Below are 19,522 nucleotides of genomic sequence, written 5' to 3'. Positions count from 1 at the left end.
GATGAGATGCTTGTTTTAGACCGTAAATAGACCTTTCCAATTTGCAGACCAAGTTCTTCCTTCCATTTTCCTTGAAACCTTCAGGCTGAGACATATAAACCTGCTCATCCAACTCCCCATTCAAAAAAGTAGTCTTTACATCCATTTGATGCAACTCTAAATCAAAATGTGCAACTAAGGCCATAATAATCTTGAATGGATCTTTTGTAGAAACAGGTGAGAAGGTTTCAGTATAATCAATACCTTCTCTTTGAGTAAACCCATTTGCCACTAGACGTGCTTTGTATCTTTCAATTTTACCCTTATTATCCTTTTTGGTTTTGAAAATCCATTTACATCCTATTGGTTTAAAACCAACAGGTAACTGAACCAATTCCCACACATCATTATTCTTCATGGATTCAATTTCATCTTTCATGGCTTCAATCCATTTAGAAGATTGTTCACTTTTAAGAGCTTCACTATAAGTCACAAGATCAACAACATGACCAATATCATATTTTCCTTCTCCAAGATAAACCAAAAAATCATTAGAAATTGCTAACCTTTTTGCCCTCTGAGATCTTCTTAGAGGAATAATTTCTGGAATTGCTGCTGTTGTTGAACGCCGTCTTGAATGACGTCTTCAACAGCTGGAACTTCTTCAAAGACAGGAGCCTCATCCATAATGGGAGCATCAACAACAGGAGTAGGAATAGGATCATCATTAGTATCATTTGTCTGTATTATATCAACTCTTGAAAGAAATAAAGGAATGAAAATTCCACCAGATGACTCCCCTGTTTCAAGAGATGGAGTAGAAATTTTCTCAGCAATATCAAATTCTAGAAATTTGGCAGTCTGAGATTCAACAATTCTAGTACCGCGAGTAGGAAAATAAAATCTATAACCCTTAGAATGAGTTGGATAACCAATGAAAAAACAGCGAATTGTTCTGGGGTCTAACTTTTTTAAGTTAGGATCATAAATCTTCACTTCAACTGGATAACCCCATGCGCAAAAATGGTTCAAACTAGGTTTTCTACCAGTCCATAACTCAAAAGGAGTTTTGGGTACAGATTTACTTGGAACTCGATTCAGGATGTAAGTAGCAGTCAAAATAGCTTCACTCCATAAGAACTCTAGCATATTAGATCTACTCATCATACTTCTGGTCATATCCATAAGAGTACGATTGCGTCTTTCAGCAACTCCATTTTGTTCAGGAGTACCAAGCATAGTGTATTATGCAATTATACCACTATCCTGTAAATACTTAGCAAAAGCCCCCATATTTTGTCCAGTCTCAGTGTACTTGCCATAATACTCACCTCCACGATCCGAACACACAATCTTGATAACTTTTCCTAATTGTTTCTCAACCTCAGTTCGAAATACTTTGAATTTATCAAGAGCATCCGATTTTTCTTTAATCAAATAAGTAAAACCATATCGAGAAAAGTCATCAATAAAAGTGATAAAATATTTCTTCCTACAAAGAGTAGTAGAATAAGGCCCACTGATATTGGTGTGTATAGTATCTAATAGATTCTGATTGCGAGTAGCCCTTTTCTTACGAGTTTTGATTAACTTCCCTCGAGCACAATCAACACAATTTTCCAAATCAGAAGCATCAAGAGGAGGAAGAATATCAACTTTAATCAATCTATCAACTCATTCTTTAGAAATATGACCTAATCGTTTGTGCCACAAAAGTAAAGAATGTTCCTTGATACAGGATCTCTTAGCCACAGTATTCTCAACATTAAAAGAGGAAACCAAAAGAGCCAAAGATAATTTGTAGAGACCATCAGAATAAAAATAATTTCCAATAATTTTGGAGTCAAACATAATATCAACTTTAGAATTGGCAAAAAGAAATGAATATCCTTGTTTATCCAAAAGCGAAAGCGAAACTAAATTTCTCTTAAAAGTAGGAACATAAAAAGTATTGTTCAAAACAAGCTTAAAATTTGTCTGTAGTTCAAAAATAAATGTGCCAACATAACAAACTTCAACTCCAACATCGTTTCCTACTTTAAGTTTTGACTCCCTTTGATTTGGTTTCATGAGATCCCTTAGTCCCTGCAAGGTAGTAGTAACATGAACTGTGGCACCACTATCCAACCACCAAGAATACATTAACTAGATTAGATTCAAAACAAACACAAGCTAAAGGAGTACCTGATTGTTTTTTCTTCTTTTCTAGCCAAATCTTAAATTTGTGACAATCAGTTCTTCTATGGCCCATTTTATCACAGAAGAAACATTTAACATTAGCATACTTCGATTGAGCACTCTCCTTTTTCTGTCCATTGTTATGCTCCTTTTTATTATCAGAGTTCTTCGAAGTGTTGTTCCTCTGATTTTTGAATCTCCCTTTTCCTTTATTTGGCTTGAGTTCAGAAACATAATGAGCTGACTCATTCTTCTCCTTTTTCAGCTTGTTTTCCTCAGCCACACACTTCGAAATTAGGTCATTTATGCTCCATGTTTGATTATAAGTGTTGTAGGCTGTCTTAATGAGTCTAAAAGATGCAGGAAGAGCATGGAGAGCATGATGAATAATATAGGAATTAGGTAGAGGAATCTTATGATCTTTTAGCTTTGACTAAATATTGACAATTTTCAGAACGAAGTCCCTTACTCCTTTAGTTTCATCATACTTGATGGTTTGAATCTCATCCATAAGAGATCCAGTTTCATCATTCTCACCAGTGTCATACAATTTTCCTACATTAGTTAAAAACTCTTTGACATTAATGGTCTTAGGCAGATCGCTCAAAAGATGTTCAGGAATCGATCTTTTCATAGTTATAAGACTGAGACGATTTGACTTTTCCCATTGTGCATGGAGAGTTCGTTAGGCAGTAGTGCTCGCATTAGTAAGAGCAGCAGGTTGATCTTCACGCATGCATAGGTCCAAGTCCATGATTCCCAAACTAAAATCCACATCTCGTTTCCACTTCTTGTAGTTGGACTCAGTTAGAATTTGAATTGAAGCATTGTTGTTGTTCACAGAAAAAGAAACTACCAAACAAAGGAAAAATGACAAAACTTGATTAAACGGTGAGCATATCAAGAAAATATATAAATAGAGTCAAGATGGTCATCACTAACTCCCCTTTGGGATGAGAATATAACACACATATGACCTATTGTCATGAAGTTAAATAGAAAAATATATATATATATTAAGAATTTATTACCTTTGGGCAAATAAATTCTCAAATCATATACATTAATTCAAACCAAACAAAATACACATAAAAAATTATTACCTTTGGGCAAATAATTTTAAACATGCATTATAATCAATACACTTCATGAGACATTAATATATATAATTACCTCCTTTGGGAAAATAGTTACACATATCAATTATCCAAAGAAAAAAATATTTTATTGTTAACTGATGAAATTTGGCGATAAAACTATCATTGAAAAATAATATAATTAAGTCACTTTGATGATAATAATTATAATATTTTCAACCGAATCTCCAAAAAATAAAAATATATTGCTCATTAAATGAATGAATGATCAAAGCAACGTGTCCCACCAAAACACATTATTTAGTCATCAAATAATCAAGTTTGACACTTTAGAACAACAAAGAATGTATGATTTATTTATGAAAATGAAAACTTATTGTTTGAGTGGAGAGTATAGGAAAAACAAAGGTTGATCAGGAGAGTATGTTCAAAGGAATGAACAAATACCCAAATAATTTTCTGTGATTTAAAGTTTTAAAAAAATATGACAAAAATAATTATTATGATTTAATAACTGAAAAATCGTATTAATTCATTAATAATTATTTTTTGACATAAAAAAATTAATTAAAAATCACAGAAAAATCCGAAATTAAATTCTAATGAATGTGGAAAAAAAATAGTCAAAAAACATTGCTCGGAAGTGCCGCACTCGCCCCCACTCTCCACTTCTGCGAGTGGGCGTCGTCGAAAAAGGTTGTCTTCAACCTCCAGCCAGCCTAAAAACGGGTTGTGCGACCCGGTTGCGACCCGGTCGGGTCCAACAAGTTCTGGCCAGAAAAAGGGCAGTTTTCGAGCGTATATTTGAGGGGTTTTCATCCTCGAATCATGGGAAATAGATTTATGAGGTTTATTTTGAGAAAAAAAAAACAAGAAAACAAGTGTAAATCTAAGAGATTATATGTGAAAAAATGCACCAAAATTTCGGGTAAAATATTATATAAATGACCGAATCTTAACAAAATTAAAGCAAGGTATATGCTCTACAAACAATAATGAAGACATACAATAATTTAATTTGGAGAAATAACCATGAAATTGAGATATAACAATTTTTCAATTGCGAAATTTATGAAAAAAAAACCTAAAACTTTAAACATGAAATTCTCATAAATTACTAAACGAAATTTAGCATAAAATATATCAATAGAAAGATAATTTCACGAGGAATAAAAGCCCTAATATTTTAGGATCTAACGATAACAGTTTCAACATAAAATAATAATGAAAATTATTTAGGGTTCATTAATGATTAATCTCAATTTAGTTTAAACAAAAAAAAAAATATAGGTCCTAAATCGTATACAATTGACAATCTGATACCACATGTTAGATATTCATACAACATCTTATCAATAATTTTGCATACAATTTAGAACACTATAAACAATTAAATAATACAGAAAACATACCTGATTTAGCCATGGAGAAATTGTGAATTGTTAGTGCAATACTAACCAACTAAGCCTTCCTCTCTAGAACCTCTAATTCTGAAGTAGATTTTCAGACTACTGAATAGCGATGAGACTATTCATATATATAGAGTTAGGGGGAGACTTAGCTTATATTAATCAAGTTGGACTAGGCCTCCTCGTCAAAGGCTTCAGTTAACTAGAAAACTCACACTTCTGCCTCAACTAGACTACTATAGATACTAAGCCTATAAACAAGAGATCACTAAAATTAAATGGGCTTATTGACGCGGTTCTTCGCCAACAGGTAATTAAAAGAATAAGAAGATGTGATTAGTGCTAAGTAATGAACTGTGACAGATGAATGATCTTAAAACAAAATGGTGATACAAATACTTTTTTAGGTAGTTCAAAGGTTAAAATCCTTCTACTCCACCAGCCACTGTTATTGCTATATTTCTGGTATTCTTTACAGGGTATTTCTTTACACAATAGAATCCAACCCTTTGCAACTCCCAGGGTCTCCATATTTATAGGAGAGGACACCTGGGGGTTGGCAAGGGGGGTCATCCCGTGACCTTCTTACCCATCATGTCACTTCTGTGACATTCATGATTAATTCCTAAAACCTGACAAATGAAGTGTGGTCTAATCAATATGTAAGGGGGATAATGGGCCGCACGGCCCAACCCAGTCGTGGGTACCTGAACACGCACGTTTAGGCTGCGTGTCTGAGAATTCATGGATATATCAGACACGTGATGTCTGATATATGCACGTTTACATTGCGTGGTTGACTTCATATAAAGGGTCACAGCTTCCAACTCAAGCTCGTACCTCGAACTGGATGTCTTCTTAGTCTGTGGTGTCCATACTCCTGACCCGACTTCTTAGTAATCTCAGGAAGCCTTTCGCTACCCCGAGCTAGAGACAGCAGCTCGGAGCTCGTGACCTCCACGTGGTTGATATAATTATATCAAGCCTTAGCTCGCTAATAGCCCGTGAAGAATTAGGGCGTACAGGGCTAGATCAGCAAAGAAATATTTATCAACCCATATTTTATAAAACAAGAAAATAAATAATGTAAGCTCAAATAAAAGTCTAACCACCATTATATAAAATCACTTAAAAAATTGATCTGCCAATTTTCTCTAATACAATCCATTCAATTTCCATTTGCATGCATGTGATGGACCCGAACTACATAGGATTTAAATCTTATTTTATTTCAGTTTTCTTTTAATTTTTTTTATATATTATTTCATCTTTTCTAAAATTCCCCGATCTATCAGGAGCAATAGGATCATGGGACCCATATTTAGACTGATTAGTTCGCTCTTAGGCCAACTCCAATGGGAGTTGCCTTGCCTAGTGCTTGTCAGAATTGGTCAAAGAAGGGAAAAAAAAACTGATGTGGAGAAGTTGAAGTTTGGCAACGTTGCCCAGCAGTGGCAACGTTGCCTTCAAATTTTTTTTTTTTCTTTTATTTGATTGGTTGAATTTTGATGTGACAATTTAAGCCACACTTACCCATTGGAGTTGGCCTTAGATCCCACGAATGGGGCCCACTTTGCTGAAAGGTCTGCACACTATGTACTGTACTGTGCTGTGCTCCCTTGCATGTGCCGTCACGTGATCTCAAGCAAAAGCTGAGCTGGTTTCTTTGGAGTCATATAATATAATATTTTTATTATTATATTATTTTCTATGATCACCTTTTAATTACTATTTTAAGAAAAAAGAAAAAGACTTCCGTTGTTAAGGGCTTTAATAATACTACCACAATCTTCCAACAAATATGTTTATTTCAGTCAATTAAAATATATAATAACAAAAAAGAAGAAAAGAATCTTATAATAAGAATATATATGAACTAACCCATTTCAATCTCATTAATAACAACCTTGTTTTTTAATCCAATAAGTATTAACTATTTCAATCAATAATGATTTGATAAGTTTTGTAATGAATTATTTCTGTTTCATTTTATCAAAAAATTAATAATTATATATATTACGTTCTAATACATTGATTGATCTCAACTTTGGGTTTGGCTGCAAAAATATAATAGTAATTAAGCTATTGGTTAAAAGGTAGTTATGGAAGAGAGATAAGATTAATGTTATGGAGCACTTTAAGCTACCTAATATTATATAATTCAATATTGAGTTTCATATATTTTAATTTATTAAATAATATTGAGAATCTAATCACTTATAAAAATATGACATAAATGCTTTAAGATGACAAGTAAGAACGCTCAAGCGATAAAACACAAAATATTGTGACATTATAGGAGAAGAAAATGATATTTCTATGCTTCATCGCTTTTTAATTATAATTCTATTCAATCGAACTAGAACTTTTGTCATTAATTATAAATCCTTTATGCCTCCTCCTTTCCACATGGGTGGGGGGCCAAGAATTTAATATTTAGCTAAATGAAAACAAAATCATCATTTATATATGAAGAGTTGTTATTTGGCACTTTAAGGTGCTCAACACCACATGAGGTATCGTCTCATGATTGGTTAGCGATATCCCATAATCCTTATTAAATCCAAATAAATGAGATCTGATATTTGATTACCAATAGCAGTATGTCACCTACTTATGGTGTTTGGGCACCAGTAGTACTCCTTAGCAATTCTCCTTATATATATATTTATATATATAGCAATATAAAGAACTATATATGCAATATGGAGAGTTTGAAGAATAGGGTTTCATAAGAAGAACAAACATTATTGCACAAATTTCTTCACAACCACACATTGCAACCTCTTTCTATTGCCATTCATATTCCCATGAAGTGTACTAATCATCAATAAACTTCATGAAATTATAAATAACACCACATGCACAAACCTCCATGGCTCCATCAACACATCCTCTTGCTATACATCTTCTCTTTTTGTAGCAACACAAAATCATGGTTTTGAAAATGACTTCTCATTCAAGCAATTCATATTATTATAATAAAATAGTTTAGTAAATACATATACAAACATTTCGGCCTCTCACATGGGTCTCACCTCAATTCATCATCTAATAACATCCACAATTAAATATAATTTAAATTCAAATAATCATTAACAAGAAACATAGATAGCCTTCTAGCAGCTGTACACTGATAGAGTAATTAATAATGAATATATCTCCTCGATCTCATCTTCTTGTCAATTTTCTTTTATCCACTTTTTTAACTCAAAAACTAAAAAAATACCATTTCCCTAACTCTTTACACTGCCTCATAACATATTGCTCTCTTATCTACTCCTATAGCTATATCTAACAATCATAATTAAACAAAGTCAACTCAATTTTTTTCCCTAACAAGTGTACATATATATTTATATATATTTTTTCAAACGTTATTATTGATTGTTTCACGAGATGAAGACGATGAATAAGCAAGTGAGCATCGAGAAGAGCCTTGGAGGAGCAACAAATCAGCCGGGTTTACAACATTCATAGAGGACGAAGAATTAGTAGTACTTGTGGTAGTAGTAATGTCTAACTTCTTGGTATTGGGCTTCTGGGCCTCTTTTCCTGTGATGGGTTCATTGTGGATTTCCCTCAGCAAAACGGCGACGTCCTTCATGCTGGGCCGATCGTCGGCCCGAATGCTCGTGCAGAGGAGGGAGATTCCAAGTGCTTGAAGCATTTCTTGTATTTGAGAATCTGGATGACCTTGGAGCTTTGGATCAAGAATCTCAATAGGGTCTTTTTTGCACTTTAAATGGTCTCGAACCCATTGTATGAGATGTTGGCCATCTGGGAATGAAGGATCAACAGGTCTTTTCCCTGTTATTATTTCCATAAGTACCACTCCAAAGCTATAAACATCGCTCTTTTCTGTGATTTTTGTCATCGAAGCATACTCTGCATGGTACGTGGAAAAAAGTTATTATTATGTTACTACGTACCTATGCATGGTTTATAGGCCACAATGTCAATGAAGGAACATATAAGCTTTTGTCTAAGCCTAATAATTATAACAGAATTAGTGAATAACTACTCGTAATTATTTGTCACATCCATCAGATATTGACCAAATGATAATCAACTAAAAATAAGCACACAATCATTATATAAAAAGGCAAGCACAATTGTAAGTTAGTATAGCCACAACTTCAACGTTTGATGATTGGCATCATTATAGGACCACCTATATACACACATAATTTGAATTAAAGCTTACCAGGCGCAATATAGCCGTACGAACCGGCAAACTGAGGGTTGGCCGAAAAAGAACCGTTTTCATCATCTTCGACGAACCGGGCAAGCCCAAAATCCGCCAAGCAAGCCTCGTAGCGTTCCCCCAGCAAGATATTGTGCGCCTTGACGTCCCGGTGGACGATAGCAGGAACACAGTCGTGGTGCAAGTAAGACATTCCCTCGGCCACGCCTATTGCTATCATGAGCCGGGTGTCCCACTCCACTAAACCTCCGCACCCCTCGTGTAGCAGCGAACCCAAGCTTCCATTCGCCATGTAACTGTAGAACAGTAGCTTCGCCTTTCGGTTCGCTCCCCACCCGAGTAAGCGAACGATATTCCGGTGCCGAATCTTTGCCAGCGTGGCAATCTCCGACGAAAACGCCGCTGCGGAACACTTCTCCGACACTCGGAACTTCTTCACGGCGAGCGGCATTCCTGAGGCAATCTCGACCCTGTAAACGACGCCGGTTCTTCCTCGCCCGATGACGTTGCCAGGTGTCAAAGATTTTGCCACGTCAGCAATCGATAAATCGAGCTTTTGGAACAGAGTCACTTCCCAAGGTGGACCCACGTCCACGTCACCATCGGCCTCGATGTCACTATCCGAGTGGGACCCACGGTCTCTGAGTCCCCGCTTGTTTGCTCCGATGACGATGTATAGAGCTGTGAGGAGGAGCACCCCCGCCGCGCAGAGAAGCACCACCATGGCAACACGCGCTGCCATCGTATGCCTCACTCCGCCGACGCGCCTCTCGTCATCGAGGCACTGGTTCCCCGAAAGACACAGAGAAGGGTTACCGGATAGAACGCTCAGAGGAAGCTTCGCAAAGAAGGGCGAATCAGGCACGCGCCCCGAGAAACTGTTGTGGGAGACATTGAGGACCACGAGATTTTGCATGTCAGCGAGAACATGGAGATCACCGGAAAGTTGGTTGTATGAAAGGTCGAGTATCCCGAGCTTATCGAGCGTCGTTAATTCCTCCGGCACTTCGCCTGAAAGTTGGTTCCGGCTGAGATTCACGGAGATTTCCAGAGCCGGTATCTTTCCTAAACTTGCCGGAATTGGGCCGGTGAGTTGATTGGAGCTCAGGTCGAGTAACTGTAGCTTCAAACATGATTGGATTTGACTCGGAATCGAACCCGTTAGCCGATTTCTTCCGAGAATGAGCTTGGTGAGTGAACTCAGTGTTCCGAGATTGGGACTTAATGATCCTTCGATCATATTATCAGAGAAATCAACGTATTGTAATGACACAAGCTGATCAAAGCTTCTGGGGAGGCTTCCAGCTATGGAGTTGGAATGTAGGTCGAGAAATGTAAGATTTCGGCAACCGGAGATCTCCTCTGGTATTGCTTCGGAGATCCGATTCGAACCCAGATCAAAGAAATTCAAGAACCTCAAGTTCCCAACTTGGGGTGGTATTTTGCCAGTCAATTTGTTCTCACTAGCCCGGAAGCGAATCAGCGATGAGCAGTTTCCGATCTCCGGCGGGATTTCGCCGTAAAGATTGTTGGAGAGGAGGAGCAACTTCTCGAGCTTAACTAGCTCGAATATACCACTGGGTATTGGTCCCGTCAAGAGATTTTGAGACAAATCAATGGCCTCAAGATTCCCGCACCGGGAAATGGACGGCGGGATGTTCCCCTCGAGCTTATTCTGCCACAGGAACAGCAATGTCAGATTGGAGAGTTCTCCGATGTCGGAAGGAATAGTCCCTGAGATCTGGTTGTTGTCGAGCTCGATATGTGTCATCTTTTTACAGTTCACTAGTTGAACCGGTAACTCGCCAGAGATCTGGTTCATACTCAGCTGGAGCTCCTCAAGTAGAGTTAAGTTCCCAAACGACGCAGGAATGGAGCCGGTCAACGAATTCATCGAAGCATCAATGACGGTGAGTTGACCACAGGTCCCGAGCTCCGATGGGATCACGCCCACCAAGTTGTTCTGCCATAGGAGAAGATTCTGAAGCTTTTTCAAGTTGCCCAATTGGGGTGGGATCGAACCGGAGAGAGAATTTTCGTATAAGTACAGGTTCTGAAGCTCTGTACAGTATCCGAGCTCCGGTGGGATTGGACCGGAGAGAAGAGCAGTGTATATGGCTAATGTTTGAAGCTTCTTCAACTTCCCTAAACTCGAAGGAAGAAAGCCGGAGAGACTAGTTTCGGCGAAGCCCAACATGCCCAAATTAGCGCAGTTGCCAATCTCTTGAGGCAGAGGACCTTGGAGATTCTTGTTCCCGCCAGCTCTGATGGATTCCAACAGAGTTAACTTCCCTATAGAACTGGGAATCCCTCCACTGAGTTGGTTATCATAAAGTGTCAACCATTTTAGACTCGCGAGGTTCCCAAGTCGATCGGAAATGACGCCTTCGAACTCGTTTGAATTCAGGTAAAGACTTTCGAGTTTCTTCAGTTCAAAAATCCCATCCGGGATTTCTCCCGCTAAACCATTCTCACTCAAATCCAAGAACGTTAATTCAGAGAGTGAGCCAATCTGGTCTGGGATTGAGCCAGTGAGATTGGTCCCCGATAAAAGGAGCTTGTTTAAGGTCAACAAGGAGGAGAAATTCGAAGGGACTTGACCGAACAAGTCAACGTACTTGATGTTCAACTCGACGACGTCGTTTCGATAGTTGCAGGTAACGCCGAACCACCCACATGGAGTTTGGTCGACGGGATTCCAATTGGTTAATGGCTCCGGTGACCCTTTAAGGCTCTGTTTCCATGTAAGTAAAGCTTGACCCTGGTTGTTTAAGGAGAAAGCCACGAAAGGGAAGAGAATAATGAGAAGTAATAGAGATGAAGAAGAAGAGAGAGTAGTACGCCATGGATTTAGAGGCATTACAACTATAGTTCAAGTTGTCCAACAAGAGAGGAACACAAAAAGAGGGGTTTAATCCCAGAGAGGAACCAAATCATGTCTGGTGGGCTATATTATGTTTTCATTCATGTTTTTATATGTGTCTATATACTATATATGTTTTATAATGTGAAGAAGAAAAAAATATTATGAAAGACCCAGAATCTCCGGATCCAAGTTATGTTTGTGTGTGCAGAGAAGAAATGGAATTTTAGATAGTTAATTTTTATATATATATATATATATATTTTATTTTATATGATGGAGTGGTGAGGTGGGGATTATCCTTGTTTTTTAAAATTAAAATAAATAAAAGAAGAAAGAGGTGTTAGTGAGTAGAGTGACGTGTGTCTAAAACTATAGTGTTGAGACAATAATGTAGTTCATGTTCTCACTTGGAGTTTTGCATAATATAACATCAAAAGAGTGTAGATATAATCACATGTATATATATATATATAATACATTTATATATTTATGAGTTGCATCATTTGGACAAGTAGTACTATATTGAGGGAGTTGGGACTCATTGCATGTTTTTGGTGGAATTATAAGTAAGAATCAAAATGAATCAAAGTACATAAGTTTGTGAGCTATATACATATATATATATATGTTATGTATATATAGGTCCTATATTTGCTTGGTTGTTAGGCTTACTTCTAATTTGGAGGCAAGCATATGGTTTTGATTGGATCTAATTAAGTAGTTCTCGTAGTTAAATTAAGTAATAATTATGTCCAAAATGACCCTTTTAAAGTATTTTAAAAGCTGCAAAAATAGAAAAAAACAAAGCTGCAAGAGGATGCTGCCATGATTTATCAAGTCTATATCTAATTCTTAATTAGGTTAAAACTTTATTATCAGATGCAGACCTTTATCCTACCGTTAAAAACTAAATTATATATTATTCTTGAAGTTAATTTAGATTTAGATCTATAAATATATATTTATAGGGACATGGAGATGGACGTGTAAAAATTAACAGATGCCAAATTGAGATCTATATGGTACGATCCTTTTGTCCTCTCAAATTCAATGCTTGTAAATAGTATATATATATATAAATACTCAAATGCATGACCTAATTAAATTTATAAGGTTCTGAATTTCATTATTAATTTTAGCATATCTTATTAAATTGTAACTTAGATCTAACCATTTGACTTGATGCATTTCAAACCCAAATCTGGCACACCTCCCTTTTATTTATTGATGACTTATTTTGTATATTAATAAATAAATACCCAATATTGTAAGTGATCATAATAAAATTTTGAAGTTGATCACGTGATGTGGTGTGATCACAAAAGGCCATATAATTAATATATAATTATATATAAATATGATTCATTTGGATTTATTTTAGAGTACAAATATATAAGTAAATAAAATGTGTATGGGTTGTAATACATAATGGCTACCTCGTGACCATGCTGTGATTGATATTATTTTACTCAAATTAACTTACAAGTATGTCTAATTAGGAATCTAAGCATGAGATGAGAAAAGGCAAGCACATGACTACATGAGAGAGATAGAGAGATTTTTATTTGTTTAATGGGCCAGAACCTAAACTAATGTGTAGGACAGCTTGTTTTGGTGTATTGGATGTGTTTTTATCAACGAGGAAAAGACAAGCACACCCCATCAAAAGTAGACAACTCTCCTACTATTTCATTTCTATCTTATTTTCATTTTCATTTTCTTTCCTTCTTTTTACCTCAAAATTTATAAAATCTTCCAAGGCTGCCGCCCCCATTATTTTTACTCTCTCCATCATTAATACACACCTTCCTTCTGAAACCCCTTTTCAATTCTCTTGCTTTAATTGGATAAAGTTGTAACTTTCTTTTTCCACTCCCTTTTCCTTATTGTTAATTTTTCCACAAAAATATCAATTATTTTGTAATTTTAACTCATAATAATTGTGGGCTTTTGAATTTTAATTTTACTCGTAAATATGTATAAGAAAAACTACAAGTATAGGTGCATATCTATAATATGAATCTAGTTTAAGAAGAAAAAACCAAAGATAGTTATGATTCTATTTATGAAGGGTAGGATGTATTAGGTTTGTTTAAAGAGAGTGCACTAAAATATATGCTTCTATTTATATATTTATGGCAATTTATATAATAATATACTTTAGTAGAATATCTAATTAATTAAAAGAACTGTGAAAGAAAAATAAAAAAGTAGTTGTTGTAATTCTTTCCTACAACACAGAACTCAGCAATGCACAACCACAAATGCAATAACTAATAAAACTGTTATTGATAATACAGGAAACAATCAAACAATAAAATGCTACAGCAATTAAAGTCAGCAAAACATAACAATGAACAATAATGCAGTAAAGTAATAAAAGACACAAGAATTATACAGGTTCGGCCAAACCAAGGACCTACTTCCTATTTACTCCCCTGAGTAGTCTCTTTTATTGATTTAAGAGATGAAATTACAAAGCTAACAATGTTAGGTGCATCACTAGTCTCAAACTTCTCCAAGAACTCAATTCGAGTTCTTTCTTGATCTTCTTGAAGTCAATCGACTGAACCCCTTCTTCACAGCTTCACAATCTCTCTATCTAGGCTCTCAACTCACTAATTCAATATGAATTACAGTACAATACAATGTGTATCCCGAGCCCCTTTTATAACTAAGACATAGAGACCGAAATGACTAAAATAACCTTGATGCACACTAACTAACTTTAACAACTAACTGTATAAACTAACAGTATGTTAGTTTATCCTTTTTACTGTGGATTACAATTCCACAAATTCCACCTTAATCCATAGTAAAAAGATCAATAGCTTCAAACTCAGGGAAGTGATCCAGCTTTCTTAAAGAGAGGTTATATTCAGTAGTTCCAAGCAATGTTGGAACTTACTGACTGAGAGAACTTTAGTACCTGCATCTGCAGGATTTTCTTCACTAGGTACCTTCCCAAGTTCTACTTCTCCTTCCTCTATCTTATCTCTGATCCAAAATAATCTGATGTCAATGTGTTTTGACCTCTCATGATAAACTGGATTTCTACAAAGATGAATAGCTGATTGGCTGTCTGAGAACACATTCACCTTGCCTGTTAACAATTGAATCTCATTCAATAATCCTTTGATCCAAACAGCCTCCTTGAAAGCCTCAGTGGTGGCCATGAATTCTGCTTCAGTTGTTGAGAGTGCCACCACTTGTTGCAACTGGACTTTCCAACTGACACAACATCCATTCAGTAAAAAACAGTAGCTAGTTATGGATTTCCTAGTATCTCTATTTGATGCATAATCTGCATCAACATATCCCTCAAGATATACCTTTGTTTCTGACTTGACAAACTGTAAACCAACTTTGGTTGTAGCCTTCAAGTATCTCAGCAGCCATTTCAACCCTTTCCAATGTTCTACTCCTGGATTGGACATGTATCTACTCAACACACTCACTGCATAGGCAATATCTGGCCTGGTGCTAATCATGGAGTACATTACACTCCCAATGGCTTCTGCATAGAGTACTTCCTTCATATCCTTTATTTCTTGATCAGTTTTAGGTGACTGATCTGTTGACAAATTAAAGTGCCCTGCTAGAGGTACATTTACCTCTTTTGAATCTGACATTTTGAACTTCTGAATCACCTTCTTCAGATAACCTTCTTGTGTTAGCATAAGCCTCTTTGCATTTCTGTCTCTAATGATATCAATTCCCAGAATTTTCCTTGCAGCCCCAAGATCCTTCATTTCAAATTCACTCTTCAACACATTCTTTAGTCGAGTTATTTGTTGCATATCCTTGCTCATTATAAGCATGTCATCCACATAGATCAACAAGAAAGCAACTGAGCTTGAATCCAAATCTGAGAAGTATAAGCAGGTGTCATACTTGGATCTTGTGTACCCCACTTTAGTCACTACTGAATTGAACTTCTTGTACCATTGCCTCGGGGACTGCTTCAATCCATATAAAGACTTCTTGAGCAAACACACTAGTTCACCCCTCTTTGATTCCACCTTGAATCCTTCTGGTTGGGACATAAATATGGTCTCTTATAATTGACCATTTAGAAAAGCTGTTTTTACATCCATCTGCTCAATACTCCATTCAAACTGAATAGCCAAAGCCAGCATTATTCTGATTGTCTTCATCTTGACAACTGGTGAGAATATCTCAGAGTAGTCTACTCCCTCGACCTGTGTGAACCCTTTTGCTACAAGCCTTGCCTTGTAAACCTTTGGCTCCTTCTCAGTTATTCCTTCTTTTACTTTAAATACCCATTTGCAGTCTATAATCTTCTGTCTTTCAGGTTTGAATACCAACTTCCAGGTGTTGTTTTCTTTAAGTGAGTTCAGTTCTTCCATCATGGCCTGTTTCCATTTCTGAGAATCTCTGCTATTTATTGCTTCTGAGTAGCTTCTTGGTTCTGGTTCTGTTGACTGGTTTGCAATAGAAAGTGCATATGCTATGATGTCAGCCTCTATGTATCTTTCAGGTGCCTTGACATCTCTTTTAATCCTGTCTCGAGCTAGCTGGTAATTACTTAAGTCTTCTTCTTGAGTTTCAGTCTCAATCTCAGGTTCAAAACTCTCCTGTTCATTCAGTTCTATGTTGAGGGGTTCCACCTCAATCTGAACACCAGCTTTGCTTGGTAACTTGTTACCTGAAACATCAGAAACAGAACCTTTCTCATTTCTTTTAAAGGGAAAATCTAACTCATTAAAAATCACATCTCTACTTATTAAAATCTTGTTAGTTTCAGTAGAAAGTAACCTGTAACCTTTGACCCCAACTTGGTATCCCATTAAAACACATTTAATCGATCTCTTACCAAGTTTGTCTTCAACACTATGTGCATATGCTGCACAACCAAAGGTTCTGAGATGTGCAAGAGATGGTGGTCTTTTACTCCACAGTTCCTCAGGAGTCTTCAGATTAATTGCTCTCCTGGAGTTTTAATCCTGCTTGCACCCCATAAATCTGCATGTATGTATTCCAGCACCTTGTTTGCTCTATAATTGCTGTGAGAGAACTTTAGTCTATGTTGTTTACCCTGCACACAAATCTCACAGAAAGGTAGGTTAGCATGATTATAATTCTGTAACAAACCTTGTTTAGACAACTCAACTAAACCTTGTTCACTTATGTGCCCTAATCGAGCATGCCATAATTTTGAATCTGTTTTGCATTTGCTAACAGCAGCTGCCTGTGCAGGAGGTATGGTCTTTCCATCTAGGAAATATAATCCAAGCCTCTTAATGCCTTTCATGACCAATAATGACCCTTTTGTAATCCTCATAGTCCCTTTACCAGTTCTATACTCATATCCTTCATCATCCAAGGTGCCTAAAGAAATCAAGTTTCTTTTCAAATCTGGAATATGCTTGACTTTGTTTAAAACCTTTATTGTGCCATCTGCATTTCGAATAGCAATATTTCCAATGCCAACAACTTGACATTTATGATCATTGCCCATCATAACACTCCCACCATCTATCTCTGAGTAGTCCATAAACCAGCTTCTATTTGGACTCATGTGGTAAGTACAACCACTATCTAGAATCCACTCTTCATGGTCTCTAAGACCTGAACCTGTGCATGCATCTCCATTGCTCAATTCTGTATTCTTTCTTTGTACGTTGATTACAGCAAATACATCTCCATCTGAGCTGTAAATATCATTAACTACTGCATTCGAATCATTGCTCTTGTTTTCTTCTTCCTTGTCCCTTTTCTTTTTGTTTCTTAATTCCCAGCAGCTTTTGATCAGGTGTCCTACTTTGCCACAATGGTGACATCTTCTGGTCTCTTTTGATCTTGATTTTGATCTTGAATTCCTTCTGTTTCTTGAGTTGTTTCTCCATGGTTGTCTGCCTCGAGTGATCAAAGCCTCATCTATCTTTGACTCCTGTTTTGCAGCCTTCTGCCAGTTTAATTCAGCATCTCTCGATCTGAGGGTGCTCATCACATCTTCAAGGGTCAAGGTATCCCTGCTATACATTATAACAGTCTTCATCTCCTTGAATTGTTCGGGTAAACCATTCAGAACAATCACTGCTTGATCTTCCTCTTTTATGACCTCTCCCATGTTAGTCAATGATAGAACAATCTTGTTCAAATCATCTAAATTCTGTTCAAGTGAAACAGTAGCATTCATCTTGAAACCATAAAATTTACCTTTCAAGAAGATCTTTGTTGCAGTGGACTTTGCCATGTACAATTGATTCAATTTGTTCCAGATTCCTAGAGCCGTTTTCTCTCCAATAACTTGCCTCAGTACATTGTCTGCCAAATTCATGATGATTGCTGATCGAGCTTGTTTCATCACAGTGTCAATCTCCTTCTTCTTTACTGCATCAGTTTCTTTCTCAGATTTCTCAGTGACCTCTTCCAATGCTGAATCGAGTTTTTGGTAGATCAATATGGCCATCATCTTTTCTTTCCACAGACTAAAGTCCCCTGATCCATCAAATTTCTCTAGGTCGAATCTTGTTGAAGATGAAGCCATCTTTATGCAATTCTTGAATCTTCACAGCTGAGTTCTTTTCTTTTCTTTGAATCTTGAACCTGGCTCTGATACCACTGTTGTAATTCTTTCCTACAACACAGAACTCAGCAATGCACAACCACAAATGCAATAACTAATAAAACTGTTATTGATAATACAGGAAACAATCAAACAATAAAATGCTACAGCAATTAAAGTCAGCAAAACATAACAATGAACAATAATGTAGTAAAGTAATCAAAGACACAAGAATTATACAGGTTCGGCCAAACCAAGGACCTACTTCCTGTTTACTCCCCTGAGTAGTCTCTTTTATTGATTTAAGAGATGAAATTACAAAGCTAACAATGTTAGGTGCATCACTAGTCTCAAACTTCTCCAAGAACTCAATTCGAGTTCTTTCTTGATCTTCTTGAAGTCAATCGACTGAACCCCTTCTTCACAGCTTCACAATCTCTCTATCTAGGCTCTCAACTCACTAATTCAATATGAATTACAGTACAATACAATGTGTATCCCGAGCCTCTTTTATAACTAAGACATAGAGATCGAAATGACTAAAATAACATTGATGCACACTAACTAATTTTAACAACTAACTGTATAAACTAACAGTATGTTAGTTTATCCTTTTTACTGTGGATTACAATTCCACAGTAGTAATACAATTATGATATTCTTCACAATTATAAATACGAAATGGGTCAAATCCACATATAGTAGTGAATTGATGATATCATTAATACTATCTTATTAATTTTAAACATGATACCAATGGTGGCACGATGGCAAGTGAGCTTTTTTGTTAGCCATCTAAAGATAGATTCTCACTAGTCACTATGAGTTTGAAATATTACCTGTTTAGGTGGGCCCTCCTTTCTTAGATTGATAGATCTGAGTGTTAGTGGACGCCTAAAATAGCCATTAAGAAAGTGTGGGACATGTTCTTCTTCCATCTCATATATAATTCCAGTAAAAAATTTACATGATGCTAGGCTAGGGGTGTAAGAACACTCTGATCCTCTTTGTGTTTAGCAAAAAAAAAAAAAAAAAAATCAAAACATAATACTCATCATAACTAGTAATACACAAAAAATGTAGAATCCAAATAATAGTGGAAAAAAATACTTTTAATATACTCTCATCATGAAAAGTGAAAATTAAAATCCCTCCAGTACTCCCCCATTAATCACATGTTTATTCAATGAATAAGGATATATAATTATTTGGTACTTTATGTTTTATCAAAATACATATTTGATAAATTATATT

The 19,522-nt window shown here is 36.2% G+C and overlaps 1 protein-coding gene across 1 annotated transcript; it reads right to left on the bottom strand.

Annotated features, from left to right (window-relative positions):
- Positions 1–7,697: 7,697 nt before the first annotated feature.
- LOC133830271 (leucine-rich repeat receptor-like serine/threonine-protein kinase RGI4) lies at positions 7,698–11,955 on the bottom strand. The gene is made up of 2 exons (XM_062260204.1): positions 8,871–11,955; positions 7,698–8,551 (listed from the first exon to the last, which is right to left on the bottom strand). Exons 1-2 carry the CDS (start codon positions 11,728–11,730, stop codon positions 8,034–8,036), a joined length of 3,378 nt encoding a protein of 1,125 aa, XP_062116188.1. The 5' UTR covers positions 11,731–11,955; the 3' UTR covers positions 7,698–8,033.
- Between the last annotated feature and the right edge of the window lie 7,567 nt (positions 11,956–19,522).

Source organism: Humulus lupulus, chromosome 4 (assembly GCF_963169125.1).
Source record: "Humulus lupulus chromosome 4, drHumLupu1.1, whole genome shotgun sequence".
In the NCBI taxonomy this organism is placed as follows: domain Eukaryota; kingdom Viridiplantae; phylum Streptophyta; class Magnoliopsida; order Rosales; family Cannabaceae; genus Humulus; species Humulus lupulus.
Note: the sequence above shows the minus strand (reverse complement) of the source record. Positions and strands in the feature narration are given on the sequence as shown.